This window comes from Setaria italica, chromosome IX, assembly GCF_000263155.2.
Source record: "Setaria italica strain Yugu1 chromosome IX, Setaria_italica_v2.0, whole genome shotgun sequence".
Taxonomy (NCBI): domain Eukaryota; kingdom Viridiplantae; phylum Streptophyta; class Magnoliopsida; order Poales; family Poaceae; genus Setaria; species Setaria italica.
The window spans coordinates 20,905,429-20,922,642 of record NC_028458.1 but is presented as its reverse complement, the minus strand read 5'-3'; the positions used below and the strand labels follow the sequence as shown (position 1 = coordinate 20,922,642).

Sequence of the window (17,214 nt, the reverse complement as noted above, 5' to 3'; positions counted from 1 at the left end):
ATATATGTTTGTTGTTATGCCATTTATCGGGCTAAGTGTCACGGGAATGTGGTCCCGTTGGGGACCCCGGGTCTATGGACCCGTCAGGAGCCCCTGAGCCCCTTTGGAGATTTGTTGAAGCCCTGAAGGGGCTTTCGGTCGGAATGTTCCATCAGGGGGAACACACGGGGGTGTTGTTTGTTTTTGTCTTGTTTGCAAAATGGGAAAGCCGAGTAGGTTCAGGTGTTCTGGCCCCAAACTAGGTACAGGCACCCAGCTCTCGAGGGGATGGCTGGCAGAGGCCGCAGGAGCGCGTCAGATAGATACTGACGTCCAGCTCCCAAAGAGATGATTGGCATAGGCCGCAGGGGCACGCTGAGTTGCAGAGGGTGCCCAGCTCCCGAGGAGGGGACTTGCTTGTTGTCCGCCTTTCGCTGGGTTCGTGCGAGCGGACTCGGTGGGTCTAGCCCCCGAGCCTGCGGCGGACTGAGGAGTTGGTCGAAGGCTGAGCACTTGGGTACCCCTTTGACTAGAAGCAAGTCAAGCGGACACTAGTGCCCTTCTTCTAAGGAGGGGATCCGTTGTTAGTATGGGTTCCGCCAGGTGCGCGCGAGCGCACCCGGCGGGTGTAGCCCCCGAGCCTGTGGCCGACTGGAGAGTCAGTCGGAGGCTGAGCACTTGGGTACTCCTTTTTGGGGCAGCAGACTTTGGCGTCCCCGTCGGTCGGGATGAGGTGGTCCTCCTTGCAAGTCAGGGTGCTTGCTCGTGTTCGTTTCGATCGCGACTTGTGTCATCGGTCATATTTCCGAGTTAGGATATGGCGGCCCGAGCCCTCAAGTCCCATTGGGCTCGATTGGCATTGGTCGAATTTCATGCATCACCCCATCCGTGGTCTCCGCGACTAAAGGGGCTGAGCCAACGCCACTTGCCTCAATGGCTCGAGATATGCGCTCGGTGAGCTCGCTAACGGGCATGTCCGAGTGGAATCCGGGTATGTCGTTCGTAATGGGTCGGCATAGCCCTCATGTGGCATTCCACTGCTCCTTAACCCGCCTCCCAGCAGATGCCCGAGCCATTCCAGAGACCGACTCAGGTGGTCCGGTGGCCTCCCCATGATGGAGATTATGTGGGCATGGCTGGAGGTCAGGATCGAACGAAAAGGTCAAGATGATCCCGTCCACTTCTGAGCGGGTCGGGCAAAGGCCGCTAGGGCTTCATCTGCATTTTCCCCTGGCCCTGTTTGACACGAGGCGGCCTCAAGCCCTTCACGGGCTGGCCTTCAAACCCTGGTCGGTCACAACTCATATCAAAAGAACAGCTATTGCTTTGTGACGCAACACAAAGCCATTGGAATGCAATGATTGCATGTATAAGATGAATGTATGATGCAGGAATGAATGAATGCATGCATGAGATGGATGAATGAATGAGTGTTTGTTTGTAGAGCAAGTAAACGGGGGGGGTCGGTGATGTTATCTTGGTCGGACTTTCAAGTGTCACCCCATCTGCGGTTTCCGCAACAGGAGGGGCTAAGCTAGCGTCGCTTATCTTGATGGTTCGAGGGACAGGCTCGGGGCACCCTTAGCAGGTACGCCCGAGTGGAATCCGTATCCGTCGTTCGCGACGGGGTCGGTCATGCCGTGCATGTTAGTTTGTTCGAGTGACAGGCTCGAGGCACCCTTAGTAGGTACGCCCGAGTGGAATCTGTATCCATCATTTGCGACGGGGTCGGTCATGCCCTGCATGTTAGTTTTCCACTATTTTTACCTATCTCTCGTCGAAAGCCCGAACCGAACGACCGACCGACCCAAGTGGCCTGCTGGCCATGGTTTGATGGAGGCTCTGATGGTGGGTCCCTTCGCTCTGTCTGACCGACTCGAGCGTCGACCTGACTGCGATAGGGGAGCCCTCGTCCTTGTCATCTGCGCCGTGAACCGACCCGGTCGAGGGGAGCAGTAGAAAAGGGGTAGTTAGTTTCTTTGTGTTTGAAAGTAATTTGTGGGGGACTGTGAGCCCCCGAGTGAACAATTTAAGTTCGTTTATGACTGTGATGGGGAGCTGGTCCCACCCATCCTCGTTTTCATCCTTAAGCAACTTCTCCTTTTCATCCTTTTCCTTTCAGACCTGCCTATTGACCATAGGCTGCAACCTTAAGAACCCGGGCGTGGCTCGCAAGGCTCAGCTGCTCGTAACCATAGTCGTGGCAGGGTCCAATCGGTCCGCAAGCTAGAGCATGAGTTGCCTTTAGGCTGAGTTAGAGGATGGGATGCCCTTTCATTTGGGTGTGCCCTTTCGCTCGAGCGTGGTGTGTGATTACACAAAAAGTAAAGAGGGGGTGGTGCCACACCCCCGTGGAGCCCCCGAGCGACCCAGGCCAAGAGTGCTCGGGCCAGGGTATTGTAGGAGCGAGTGTTGAATGGAAATAAACTGGTAATGAACCGAGCTAAGAAAAGAAATGACGTAACTACTCGATGTCCCGCGTGTTGGTGAGGATGTTGTCGTCGTCATCCTTCAGTCAGTAGGCGCCTGGTCAGATCACACCGGCTACCATATACAGTCCTTCTTGTTCTTCTTGCCCTGCCGTGCGGAGAGGCCGTCGTCCTGGTCCTCACAGTTGGCCATGCCCTTATCCTGACCATCTCCTCACTGGAGGCGTAGTTTGTGGCGATGTCGAGCAGGTCGCGGGTGGTCCGGGTCTTCACGCAGCCGAGCTTGTGGACCACGGACTTGCAAGTCATCCCGGAGAGGAATGTGCTGACGACCTCTGCATTGACGACGTCTAGGAGGGAGTTACATTGCCTCGAGAACTTGCGGATCTAATCCTGTAGGGACTCGTTGAGCTCCTATTTGCAACTCTTAAGGTCCCAGGAGTTCCCAGGGCGGACTTAGGTCCCCTGGAAGTTCCTGACGAAGACCTTCTTGAGGCCCGCCCAGTCATGGATGTTGTTGGACGGTAGAAATTCGAGCCATGCCCAAACAAACTCCCCTACGCAGATGGGCAGGTACTGGATGATGAAGTAGTCATGATCCGCTCCACCGGCTTGGCAGGTAAGCTGGAAGTCTTTGAGCCATACACTGGGATTTGTCTCCCCAGTGTCCTTGACGATGTTGGTAGGCGGTCGGAAGCGCTGTGGGAAAGATGCTTTTTGGATACGGCGACTGAAGGCCCATGGTCCTGATCCATCCGAGTTAGGGCTCCAATTGCCGTTACGGCCGCTTGGCTGGCCGCCTTGCCTAGGGTGCACTTCTTTGCGCTCCTTGTCGGACTGGTCACGGGCCGCGTTGGCCACCCTCGCCGCCATCTGTTCGACATCGGCCTCGTGTCGTGCTAGGCGTCGCGCGTGGATGACACTACACGTGTCATGGTTCGGCCCGATCCGCTTGCGCACGGGCTGACGCCGCAGCACTAGTGCCGAGTCGGGCTGAGGAGCCGCCGCAGCGCTTGGCTCTGCACGATGTGCCTGCGGGGGTAAGCAGACGGAGCGGTTCGGCTAGTGTGGCCCCAGCGCTCGAGTTGGACTGGAGGCTGCGTGCTGCTGTCGTGACGCCAAGCTCTCCGCCTGCTGTACGGCGACGGTTTCTACTAGCGCCCAAAGGTTCCGGTGGATTGCCTGTTCCTGGAGGTCAGTTGGCTCAGGAAGGCTGCGCAGAAGCATCGCTGCAGTGGTGATGTTCTGTCCGACCTGCGTGAACTACGGGAGGTCATCCCCTCCTGCCAGGATGTTGCGCCGGACCTAGCGGGAGCAGCCTCGAGCGTCACTTGCTGGGTTGCGCGCGTGCGGCGTGGAGTGATACACTGGGCGCGCCGGTGGAGGCGGCTGCTGGTCCTGCTGCCGCTGTCGTAGCTCGTCACCGTGCGCCTGTGCTTGTGCTAGGGCCTCCGCGTGGTGGTTCGGCAGGGTGCGAGTCTCAACGGACTCTACCACCTCCGGGAGCTGTTCTGGGGCGTCTTCCATGGCGCACTCCTAGGACAGAGGATGGTCAAGTGCCATCATGTCACCAATGGTGGAGCCGTCGCTCTCGAGCTCCTCGTTGTAGAGGTCGTGGAAGGAGGGGGGAGTGTAGTCCGCCATTCCCACAAACTCGCATAGGTGGAGAGACGACGTCACGACCCTCCAAAGACCCCGCGTGTATGCATCCACCGATGTAAGGCCGAAGGGCAGCCAAGCACGCGACAAATGCGGCGGGGACATCGGAGCTCCTCTAGAAAGCTGATGGAAAGTGTTAGCTAGTTAATACATGATAGTATCCATGTCATTAACCGTGGGGCTCGTGCCCAACATGGACTCGATGCGAAGCGCAAGCGCCTCCACATCGAGATCGTCGAGCGGCTCGTGGACGATGATGCGAGCCACCTTTCCCGGGGATGCCGGAGGAGTTGTCTCCTCACGAAGGCAGAGTACACCGAGCTGATCGGTGACGAAGTCCAGACTTTCGAAGTGGAAGGCCTGGAACGGCGCGAAGACAGGGGGAACCCACGTCCCACCGAGGGTGGGAGCAGGAAACTCTAGAGAGCCGAAACAAATCGTGTCGCTCGAGCCCGTCATACCGAAGGTGGTGGTGAGGTGGGCCATACCAAAGAGAGTGGCAGGAGCTTAGACAAGCACTAAGTGTGTGTGTGTGTGTGTGAACGTCTGAGAGCACGTCTCTTGTGTCCGTCTAGAAGCAGTGGGGGTCCGTCCCCTTTTATAGTACAAGGGGACGGTCCTTACAGGTTGGGGGAGGATAATAGAGTGAGTGTACGGGCGTTGCCTAGTCTTGTCGAATCCCACATTGGTAGATACGGTATGGCTTCCGTCCTCAGTCCCTATTCTCCTTGTCAGGCCACTACACCATAGCGGGTAGGTTTACATCGCCACTGTGTAGATGTGTGCATGGCGTGGCGTGGTACGGCTCTGCGTAGGGCTGCCTGACTCGAGCGCCGCCTTGTTATCCACCCCACCACCTCCCTGGGCCCACTCTGGGCAGGCATCCCACTCTAATCGGGGCGTCGACTAGGCCTCCCGATCGAAGGGGCTGGTCGGAAGCCCGATCGTGGTCTCGGCCTGGCTATGCATAGCTGGGCCGGCCCAGGTATACGTTTGTTGTTATGCCCTTTGTTGGGCTAAGTATCGCAGGGATGTAGTCCCGTTAGGGATCCCAGGTCTATGGACCCGTCACTACCCTTACATCCCATAGGGCAAACAACCTGTTTAGGTTCATATATTGTGGATGGCAATTCATAATTCTCGGGAAGCATGTTCTTTACAATTTTCAATATCCCCTGAAATGCCTTATCGAAGACATAATTATTTACCTTCCATTGCAGCATTTCCAGTGTGGTACCTAGTTTTTTATGCTCCTACTTGCAATCTGGGTACAACAATATTTTATCATCATCTATCATACACTGCAACTTTTCTGATTCCTTCTCAGTTTCGCAGTCTTTCTGTGCATCCCGTAGCACCTGACCAAGATCATCAATAGGACCATTTTCTGCAAACTCTTCTTTATCAGCCTCACCCATTGTAGTATCTGCAAAAGCTTGGCCTGCAGCCCAGTCCGGAATGTTGTTATCATCCTCCTCTTCTTTGTCATCTTCTATTATAACCCATCTTTCGCCGTGCTTGGTCCAAACCAAATAGTTAGATATGAAACCGTATCTAAACCAAAAGTGGCTGTGAAGAGTCCCCCAGGAAGAGTAGTCCTTCTTGTTACTGCATTGGAAGCATAGACAACATATGAATCCCTTCTCTGGTTTGTTAGTTTTGGCCACTTCGAGAAAATAATGCAAGCCATCAACTAACTCCTTAGTCCATCTGTCTGCGTTGTTCATCCATTGTCAGTCCATCTGCATTGTATTACATGAAAAATGGATATAGGTCTTTGTATTAGATAAAGAACTTGATCAATATTGAGAATTTACACCAATCAACTTTCATAAAGATAAAAACAATTCACATGAAAATTACACCAATCAACCCTCATATCCTTCACTAGGTTGACAAAAAGAAAAATGCTAGAATTCTGGAATAAGACAATAAAGATACACCCACTAAAGATTACAGACATTCCATAGTGGACTTCACGTAGTCAATAATCCTAAATATTGGTACAACATAACATAATGTTCGCCCTCCAAGCCATCTCTACACATGTCTCAATCTTCTCCGAAGTATATGGAGAGTCACCTCTACTCCTCTAGTACCAAAAAATAATGGTACAACAGAAGATCTTTGAGTCCGCATACTCTGGCTGAATATCACAAAGGAATCTTGAAATAACTGTACAAACGCCTTTTGGAGCAAGTGCCACATTATCATAATAGAAGTATTGTGGCACAATAGCCTGTCTAGGCAAAAGACCTGTTCACTAAGCATGGCCTATTTTGGCAAGCCAAAACCAACTAAAAACCGATGGGTCAAGTGAACAAATCTTTGCCTGAACAGGTTATTGGGCTCCCATACTTCTATTATGAAAATGTGGCTCCAAAAGATATTTGGAAAACTATTTCAAGATTCTTCTATGATATTCAGCCAAAGTTTGTGAACTTGAAGTTCTTCTATTCTACCATTATTTTAAGATTCTTAACTCCGTGAAGTCCACTATGGAGTGTTTGTAGTCTTTAGTGTATCTTTGTTGTCTTGTTCCACAATTTTACCATTAAGTTGACCGGCGTAATTTTCATGTCACTCTAATTTAACATGAAAACTATCAAAAAAATTGTAGCAATGCTATTTCTTACACCTACAATTTATTTACCTCTATTTATTGCAATGACTAAATATTAAAAACATAATTACTTTAGTTTTTTTTCCATACCTAATATTGATCAAGATATTTATCTACTACGAATCATATATAACAAGCTAGCTATCCATCAAATTCTAGCTCAAAAATATGTATAAATAAAAAATCCTCTCCATTCTCCCTCATTCTAAAAAACTCATTTTTCTCTATCTCTAAAGCATAAAACAAAGCATAATAACAATAAATGAAGGAAGAATGAAATAGCTAACCTTTACAATACTTTGGATGAGTGAAATCCCCAAGAAATTGAAAAAAAATTGGGCAGCACCTCCCTAAGGTTGCTTGGTCGAGATGGAGAAGGAGCCTGAAACTCTCGGTCTGAGTGGCTCGGGCTCGGGGAGGAAGAAGCTGACTTTTATAGGCGAGGCGTTTAGTCTCGGTTACTAACACCAACTGGGACTAAAGGCCATCCATTTAGTCCCGATTGGAATTACCAATTGGAACTAAAACTCCCATTATTGGTGGTGGCCATTTGACGCGGGACAAGGTTTTATTCTCTACTTAGTGTGGGACCCACGTATTGTTCATATGGGACTCGTGTGGGACCCACACATTATTCTTGTGGGACCCACACACATTCAGGTACGTACTATTCAGGTGGGATCCGCGAACATTGTTTGGTGGGACCCACATTCTATTAAGTGGGTCCCATGATCTCTTTAAAAAAATATTAATGATGGTTTTTTCCATTAATTGCGGTTATATTATATGAAAATTATAAAATATATTTAATTATTTCCCACGTATAAAAATAATAACTACACTTTGTGTACTACGTTCAATTCATATGTGGTAGCCTTACTATTTTTTGAAATTTGCTTTCACTTCATAAACTCGCAAAATATGAATGAATATTCATTCATCGCTAATTTTATCTTTTATCCCTACCAAAACCAATAATCAATGTAAAGCAATCCGTCAGCTATGTCTACTAACACCCAAAAGTTAGTGAATTTCTAAGACCCACAAGTTAGTGAATTTCTAAGAAAAATTATCTGCACCTCTGTACTAAAGTGGTTGGGATTGGCGCGCTCTCAGACTTTCAGTACATCGATGTGACTTTGTTCTGAGCATAGTAGGAGCTAACATTTTTTTCATTATTGTTTTAGGTCAATCTCTTTGTTGCACGCATAGCGCGTTAATCTGCTTAGGGTGTTCGGATAATAGGGGCTAAACTTTAGCCCTGTCACATCGGATGTTCGGATACTAATTAGGAGGATTAAACATAAGCTAATTACAAAACTAATTGCAGAACCCCTAGGCTAAATCGCGAGACGAATCTATTAAGCCTAATTAATCCATCATTAGTGAATGGTTACTGTAGCACCACATTGTCAAATTATGGACTAATTAGACTTAATAGATTCGTCTCGCGATTTAGCCTAGAGGTTGTGTAATTAGTTTTGTAATTAGTATAGGTTTAATACTCCTAATTACTCTCCAAACATTCGATGTGACGGGCCCCCTCCTACCAAACACCCCCTTAATAACATGCCAGCATGGGAATTATATAAAGGAGACAAGCTTTAGTGAAATACTTGCATTGCAGTTTTCAGGTTTCGAACTCATGAGCACCCTCCCTTGCACGATCCTTCTTTACCATCACATATAAACATCATTTCGTATGCAATATGAGTTTTATTCCTTTTGATTATTGTTGTCTAGTATTTTGGTTAGGTATCTGGACATCTAAACTACTTCAAAGCACTAGAAAGTTGTATCTCCCATTGAAATCTATAAGTCTCCATCCAAGTCCGTGTGAAAGTATGTTGCGATTTCTTAGCTAATGCAGCAGGGAGGAACCTTGTGCCGCTTTTATCCATGCAAGTCTCTGCACAATTAACTGAGCTACAAACTTTACTGCAGAATAGTGAAAGAAAATGGTACACTGCGTACACTGAGCTACTTGTAAGAAGGCCTACTCAAAGCTTGCTGGTACCTCATGCGTATACCCTTTTCAAGTAGATGTGGATGTCACGTGTTCAAAAAAAATACAAGTTTTTCTTCTCGTTGCTACTCAGAGACATGTTAAATACAAGAAATCGTCTGAGGCGACAGAGTGTGGTCCTTGAAAAGCTACGAATGTGTGCTCTGTATTGAGCAAATGAAGGAAACTCGGCCTCATCTATTTTCTGAATGCGGTTTTATTAGTCAAGATTGTTGCGATATATGACCTTCATAATATTACTTGGGACACTAGCTTTGTTCCATTTCACATGATCATCCAAGGTGGACAGACTTTTGGATCCAGCATTTTCTTCAGAGAAATATCCAGCACATCTTTGTGGATTAGTGATTGGCACATTTTTGTACATGAACATATTCAGCACATTCCAACATTAACAAAAGTTGGCCGATAACTTATATCCCACATAGTGGAGGTTGTATTTGGATTATCAAGAAGGCTCTAAAATGTTTGACAAAATGTCCCGGGCAACGGACTAAGCAATAGCTTTGGTGGTTAGCAGTGGTGGTTGTACCCTGTACCTACTAGGGATGAAGGGATGAAACCTCAGGTTTGACCACATAATTGACTCACCCCCCAAGTCGCCCCCGCGTGGTTGACTCGGGCGGGCGCCAAAACCCCATCTGCTGCCCCTCCACCGACGCCTACCCTCGCCGCACCGTAGCCTGAGCGGGTCACCAGAAGCCCGTGCGGCTCGCGATGAGGGTGGCGGCGGGACCCTTCCCCTTCCTCAGGCGGAACTGGGCGGGTGCGACCGCCAATGCCGCCTGATGGGGCTCGCCGGCGCCGGGCGGCCACGGATCCAGCACGGCGCCGGCCGGATCCGGTGTGCGTCCCCAAGGCGGTGGAGGCGTCGGCCGGTGTCGGTTGGGCGTGGCAGTCGTGGACGGCGCGTGCGGAAGGCGCCGGCCGGCGTGGGTGTGGCGCCCCATGCGGCGCCAGCCTAGCCAGGGGCGAGTGAAGAGTCGGTCGCGGCAAGTGCGGCCCTGTGCGTCCCTGAGGTGGTGGAGGCGTCGGCCGATGTCGGTTTGGCGGGGCAGTCGTGGACGGCGCGTGCGGAAGGCGACGACCGGCATGGGTGTGACGCCCTATGCGGTGCTGGCCCAGCGAGGGGCGTGGAGACTGTGTGCAGCGTCAGCCGCGGCAGGCATGGCCTGTGGGCCCGGTATGCCTCGATGGCTGGAGAGCACGGGGCGCAAGCGGCCGGGCTATGGTGGTGGAGGCGGCATGTTGGCAGTGGCGCAGGGGCGCCTCGGCGGTCCTAGGCCACTACGGGCGGTGACGACCGCGCGCGGCAGCTGCCGTGCACGCGCCGACGATGCGGTGAGGCATCATGGTGGGGCAGCCGAAGGTGGTCTACGTGCGGCAAGAGGAGGCACGGCGATAGCGCCACACCCGGGTGGGCTTTCATGATTGCCGTCCAGGGAGTGTTGGGTTGTGTATGTGCAATGGCTAGGGATGGGATGCTCCGGGCGAAAGCCTTTGCCGACGATCTTGCGGCAACTTGGTTGTTGGTGGAGACCTTAGGAAGTGGGGCAATATGACTCACCATTCTGATGACAACAATATAGACGGATCCATGACATGGAGTACTGTGGCGGGCGAGGTGAGACCCCCGCACGCGGTGTTTCTTCGAGATGATGTGAGCGAGGTGGAGTCCAACAGCTGATGTGGCGAGGTCCCCGCGCATTTGTGTTATCGTGGTGGCAACTGCGTGGCAGCCAGCGAGAGGTCCGGATCTGGTGGTATCACTCTGTCGTGGAGTGTGATGTTGCAGTGGCACTACAGCGAAGAGTCTCGCATGGCAGCAGCCTTCTCGACATGGTGTGGTCTATTTCTCTCGGTTCCCTGTCTGTACGGGTCACGCCTGAAGGTTTCGACGACTACATGAGAGTACGAATGTTGGTGGATGTCGCGTTTAGCCTTCGGTTCGGCTGCCGTTGTTGAGTGGAGTGGTGCGGCTGTGTTGATGTCCCAATCCAACCGGGTAGGTTTGGCGTTTTCGAGCTGGGTGGCTACCTGCGTTGATGTCCCAATCCAACCGGGTGAGTATATATTATTTTTCTTTCTTCTTTTCTTTTCCTTTCCTTCCTATGGTCTCCCAGGGTCGTAGACTTGTATTTTTTTCTATATCAATGAAACTCGCACTATCTTGTGCTGTTCGTATAAAAAGAAACATCAGGTTTGATATTTTTTATTAATATGACTAATTCTTTTATTGAGAAGCAACATGTCCGTTGATATTTATGGTGAGTTCGTCGATCTAATGGTCGCTCATAGACATGGTAAGGATATGTGTGCGTACGTTTGTTATTTTTGGAAAAAGCAAAAAAGAAATATGTCTGGTTGATTTCCAATTCCACTGCTCGTTATTTGGTCGTCCTAGTTTTAGTTGGGTGACGCGCTTGCATGACGGCGTGCACAGTGCCGCACCGTCGCCACTCGCCAGCTCCCAAAACCACGCGATTTGCTTCACACCTAATTACCTAATAATACCTAAAACCACATACTCGTGTAGATACAATTAAAATACACAACCCGGTCGTTCCGATCCCTCTAAATAATGCATGCATACATCACATGATTTTCGTTTGATGATCACGTTAAAATTAGAGATCCTCACACGTCTTTTGGACATATACGTTGAGACATTGTCAGATCAAAAATCAAAATAGATACGGTGCCCCTGCCCCACACAAGATACGATATGATGCCTTATTATATGCTTTATTTACTAAGATGTTTTCATGGGTGGAGAAAAAGGACTAAAATACAAACAGAATTATGAAGTCGGTAAAGCAAATCTCCTGAGGAACCTGAGACGATCCGCCCGGGATATCATGCATGCATGCTCTAGCACGAACAACTAATCCGAATTTTTACATGTCTAGTTAGGTCCTTCAAACTGTCGAGAGCTAGCTACTAATAATTCATGGCAAAGTACTCCCTCCGTTCCCTCCGTTCTAAATTGTAAGTGATTCCAAGAATCTTGGAGAGTCAAAATATCTCAAGTTTGACCAAATTTATATGATAATATAATAACATTTATGATGTCAATTAAGTACCATTAGATTCTTTATCAATTACATTTTCATATATATCTATTTGATGTCATAAATTTTTATATTTTTTTCTATAATTTTGATCAAATTTAAGATGCTTTAATTCTCTAAGATTCTTCGAATGACTTAGGACGGAGGGAGCAGTTCATTTGTGTCAATTGTGCATGTGTGAGTGTGCTTTCATACTTTTGCCGGTATGTTCGCCATCGGCAGGTTCCACTTTTGGGCACGCTTTCCTGTACTAAAATAGCTGAATGTTTCTTTGTTGTGTGACACTAAATTGTAATCCGTACTAGACAGCAAGCACGTCGAGCTGCTATCGCCAAAGCTCAGTTCACATCATGTCCCTGGCTCTGTCACGAACATCATCCATTCAGGTCTTGGCCTCGATCATGGGCTCATGGCCCTTTACTGTGTTAGCCGGCCTGTTGTAGGCCAGATCAACACGACTATATATACCGTTTATATTTATAAAATATTTTTTGGTCAAAGAAGTAAAAGGAAGTATAATAAGTCTAATAGGAACGGTAGTATAAAATCTTCACACAATATTTTTTTTACAATTTTTTAAAGAAAAAAGTCACTTCTGTACTCTACTCTACGAGAAACGGGACCAGCAAATTAGATTCTCCATTTCTCCTATACTCACTAATAGAAATATCAAAAAATAAATTGCCGGATGCCATAACATCATACACTAGAACATTCATGTTAACACCATGGTGTACATGTGGATGTGTAATTTCCCAATCAGTCCATCAAAAGCTCCATCAGTTGCTCATGGAGCTTTAGGCTCACATTCAAGCAATCAAGCCCAAGAAAACCAGTGAACCAGTACGGCAGACCACTCGCCCCCGCTCCTCCTCTATAAATACCGCCTCTCCCGTTGCCCAAGTTCCTCACCCATCCACTCCACAGCCTCGTCATCAACATCATCTCATTGTGTAGCAGCTACTAGCAGCAGCAGCTGACAAGAACACCTCACCCATGGCGATGGCCGCCGCCGCCTCCTCGTGCACGGACGCCACGTGGTGGGCGTACGCGCTCCCGGCGCTACTCGGCGCGGACACCCTGTGCGCGCACCCTGCCCTCCTGGCCGCCGCGCTCCTCCTTGCCACCGCCTCGGCGGCGCTGCTCGCGTGGGCCGCGTCGCCGGGCGGGCCGGCGTGGGCGCACGGCCGCGGCCGCCTTGGCGCCACGCCCCTCGTGGGCCCGCGCGGCCTGCCCGTGTTCGGCAGCATCTTCGCGCTCTCCCGCGGCCCCCCGCACCGCGCGCTCGCCGCCATGGCCCGCGCCGCGGGGCCCCGCGCGAGGGAGCTCATGGCGTTCTCCGTCGGGGGCACGCCCGCCGTGGTCTCGTCCTGCCCGGCCACGGCGCGAGAGGTGCTCGCGCACCCGTGCTTCGCCGACCGCCCCGTGAAGCAGTCGGCGCGGGAGCTCATGTTCGCGCGCGCCATCGGGTTCGCGCCCAGCGGCGAGTACTGGCGCCGCCTCCGCCGCATCGCGTCCACGCACCTCTTCTCCCCGCGCCGCGTCGCCGCGCACGAGCCCGGGCGCCAGGCCGACGCCGGCGCCATGCTCCACGCCATCGCCGCCGAGCAGTCCGTCTCCGGCGCCGTCGTCCTCCGACCGCATCTCCAGGCCGCCGCGCTCAACAACATCATGGGCAGCGTCTTCGGGAGGCGCTACGACGTCTCCTCCGGCGCCGGCGCCGCCGAGGCTGAGCAGCTCAAGAGCATGGTGCGCGAGGGGTTCGAGCTCCTCGGCGCGTTCAACTGGTCCGACCACCTCCCGTGGCTGGCCCACTTGTACGACCCCAGCAACGTCGCCCGCCGGTGCGCCGCGCTCGTGCCCCGCGTCCAGGCCTTCGTCCGCGGCGTCATCGACGACCACCGCCGCCGCCGCCAGAACGCCGCCGCCCCCGACGACAATGCTGACTTCGTCGACGTGCTCCTCTCCCTCGAGGGCGACGAGAAGCTCGGCGAGGACGACATGGTCGCCGTTCTCTGGGTATGTTCAAATCGCTTTCCTTCTTCAACAGCACCGCGCAGACTTCTCGGGTCAACAGTCTGTGTCAGTTGTTCGGGGGAAAAATAAAAAAGATTTATGTCAGTTGCTCAAATCTCTAATTTGTTTTGCAGGAGATGATCTTCCGCGGCACGGACACGACGGCGCTGCTGACGGAGTGGTGCATGGCGGAGCTGGTGCGCCACCCGGCGGTGCAGGCGAGGCTGCGCGCCGAGGTGGACGCGACCGTGGCGGCCGGCGGCTGCCCCACCGACTCCGACGTGGCGCGCATGCCGTACCTGCAGGCGGTCGTGAAGGAGACGCTGCGGGCTCACCCTCCCGGCCCGCTGCTGAGCTGGGCGCGGCTCGCCACCGCCGACGTGCCCCTCTCCAACGGCATGGTGGTCCCGGCCGGCACGACGGCGATGGTGAACATGTGGGCCATCACCCACGACCCCGCTGTGTGGGCCGACCCGTACGCGTTCGCGCCCGAGCGGTTCCTCCCCTCGGAGGGCGGCGCCGACGTGGACGTCCGCGGCGGCGACCTCCGCCTGGCCCCGTTCGGCGCCGGGCGCCGCGTCTGCCCCGGCAAGAACCTGGGCCTCGCCACCGTCGGCCTCTGGGTCGCCCGCCTCGTGCACGCCTTCGAGTGGGCCCTGCCGGACGGCGCGCCGCCCGTCTGCCTCGACGAGGTCCTCAAGCTCTCGCTCGAGATGAAGACGCCGCTCGCCGCCGCGGCCGTCCCCCGCGCTGCCTGATCGCGCCGGCCGGCGCGCGCAACAAGAGCCGCTGCTTTGTCATCACGTCAAAAGTTCATTGATCGTGGTCTCTTGTCTCTGTGTGGTCTTCGCTAAGCTCGTTTCGTTAGGGTTTGGTTTGCTTGCAATTAGTGTGTGTGTCTCACCATCACCGGGGCTCCAATTTTGGCAAGGTGCGTGTTAGGAGTTAACCCCGAGATATGTTTGCGTCTCTCTCATCACTGTCAGGGCCTAATCAGCGTCGTCGATCAGTCATGGAAGTCGTGCTCAAATCTGCTATATTGTTTTGGTTTGCTTAGTTTTTCTCACATAGTGTGTCGTGTTACATATATCATGTATTGTAATGTAATGATCAAGAATCTTGTTATATATATGTTGCTGTTTAATTGTTATATATACTGATGAAGTGGTTCGTATGTGTGTGAATTACCTCCAAGTTGTTTCTGAATTCAATATTTGGCTCCGTACTTTTTGAACATTATTGGGTTGTGGATCCAATATATGATAAACGTGGCTAGCGCTCAAGAAAAGATAATGAGCCACCCCATCCACATGCATGTCTACGACACTCTCTTAATTTGAAATTCTTTAAGACCAAATGCACCGTTCACTCAAATTGATCAAGCACTTGGGTCCGCAGACGAAGTTACAGGTTCTTCCGAGTCTAAGAGGTTTGCATCGAGTATAGTTGTCTACTGGGTAAACGTTTTCCTAATATGACAATACAAGCTCGTTTTACTTTGGGGGCAGTATACCGAGGTGAAATCAACTAAAATGCCACCCAATTTTGTAACCTCAAGGAACCCACAGCTGCTGTCAGTGGTACACCAAAATAAGCTACACTGGTTCCTAATCTAATCCACATGAGTTACCGGTGTGAGTGGCCAGTCAGACCTATTTTGCCCACAAGCCCGGCGAAGAAACCAACGAACGCTCGTCCGGGAGGGACCCGTCAGGGCAGGCGAACCCTTAGGTTGTTCTAGGGTCGGCAGGCTAGCTAGAACATCCTCAAACGTGAACAATGGATGGGGACTGGAAAAGCTAGAGCAAAGAGAAAAAGGTAAAAAGGTAAAATAGTAGATTGATAATGTTTTTGATCGATTGGATACCCTCAATCGGTCGCGGTCCTTTATATTTATAGGAAGGGAAGGTCTTGCCCTATTAGAAGTCGAAGCCCTAACAAATCCTCTGTCAAAATACAACTCCTAACTCGGACTACACAGACCAAACCGGTCTGACCGCCCTGGCAAACCAGTCTGACTGGTTTTCTAGGTGCAGATCTTCTCGAAGTCATAACTCTATTATCCGAAGTTCAAATCGGACGTTCTACATATGAATTTTGATCCACTCGATGATAGCTACACAATGGTGAAGTCCAATTTGCATTTTGAGGCATTTGGTCAAACCGGTCTGACCGATGGGGAGACCGATCTGCCTAGATTCTGCCAATTTTGATCACAAACACATGTCCCCGCTAAGGATACGTGCCAAAAAATACTCTCTTGGACCAAAATTGCCTAAGGACGATGATGAACAAAACATCGGCCATACATATTTTTTCTAAGGGCGATAACATCCTATCGGTCATAATACTTGATTTGCTCCAGTCGAGCTGCATTTATCTGCTTCGGCCTCCACTCCTTCCTGACCCGTGTTGGCTTAGCCGGCTTCTCTTCAGTTTGTTGCTCCACTACTCCTTGCTTGCACATCCTTTGTAATCTTCTTTTTTAGGTGTGGGATAAACCTGAGGGACACCACCTTGGTTGTACACACTTAGAATTTTGCTTGTTGCTACCCTCACATTGCCTAACAACACCACATACATTATTTTTGATCAGATTGCTATTGCAAGTGACCGATCTTTGTAATGCATTGTAGCTTGGATATGAAATAGGATATTGAATCATATATGGTTGCATGTACATACTACTATAATCAGCAGGTGAGTAATAGCAAGGATAAGACAAAGACCAAGGGATAACTGATCCAACAAAAGAATATGGCACAGTAGCAAAATTATCTTGTTGTTGGTGCATACCTTGTTGTCTTTCATGTCTTGGTGGTGCTTTTGCATCTCTAGCACCATTTGGCCTCGGGTCAAGAAAGAGCACGTCCATCACATTCCTCTGAATTTTGCAACAATCTAACTAGGCAAAGCATACAAGCTAATAATTACAAAAGAAGCTACATACTGACCTCAATTCATGTGAGGTTTTGTGCTAACTTCAAACTTTTGGAGCATCCATGAAGAAATTGTTCAAAAATGGCCTAGAGTGAAGAAAGAGCCTCTACATCACATTTTCTCAATTTTGCAACAATCTAACTAAATATACATCAAGTGATGAGCAAGATACTAACCTTCAAGCAAGGTGGTGGTTAGCTAATGGGGCCCTCCTTCTTTCTTTTCATTTTTTGTCGGCCACGTCTCTTTTCATATAACTAAGACCCCATTCGGTAGGGCTTATCTTGACTTCAGTTTCACCTGTTTTGCGCAAAACGAGGCACTGTAGCGTTAAGCCGTTTTGTAATTGTGACATCCAACCCAATTTGGGTGGCCCAATAGTGGCCCATGAGTGCAGGTGCGCATGTTTAGTACCACCTTGCTAGTTGAGCAAGGGTGAAGCCAACTTATAAGCCTTCGTCTTACAGCCAT

The 17,214-nt window shown here is 50.7% G+C and overlaps 1 protein-coding gene across 1 annotated transcript; it reads left to right on the top strand.

Annotated features, from left to right (window-relative positions):
• The first annotated feature begins 12,702 nt into the window (after nt 1-12,702).
• Nucleotides 12,703-14,957, top strand: LOC101765664 (cytochrome P450 78A11). The gene is made up of 2 exons (XM_004983080.2): nt 12,703-13,806; nt 13,938-14,957. Exons 1-2 carry the CDS (start codon nt 12,784-12,786, stop codon nt 14,559-14,561), a joined length of 1,647 nt encoding a protein of 548 aa, XP_004983137.1. The 5' UTR covers nt 12,703-12,783; the 3' UTR covers nt 14,562-14,957.
• The last annotated feature ends 2,257 nt before the right edge of the window (nt 14,958-17,214 follow it).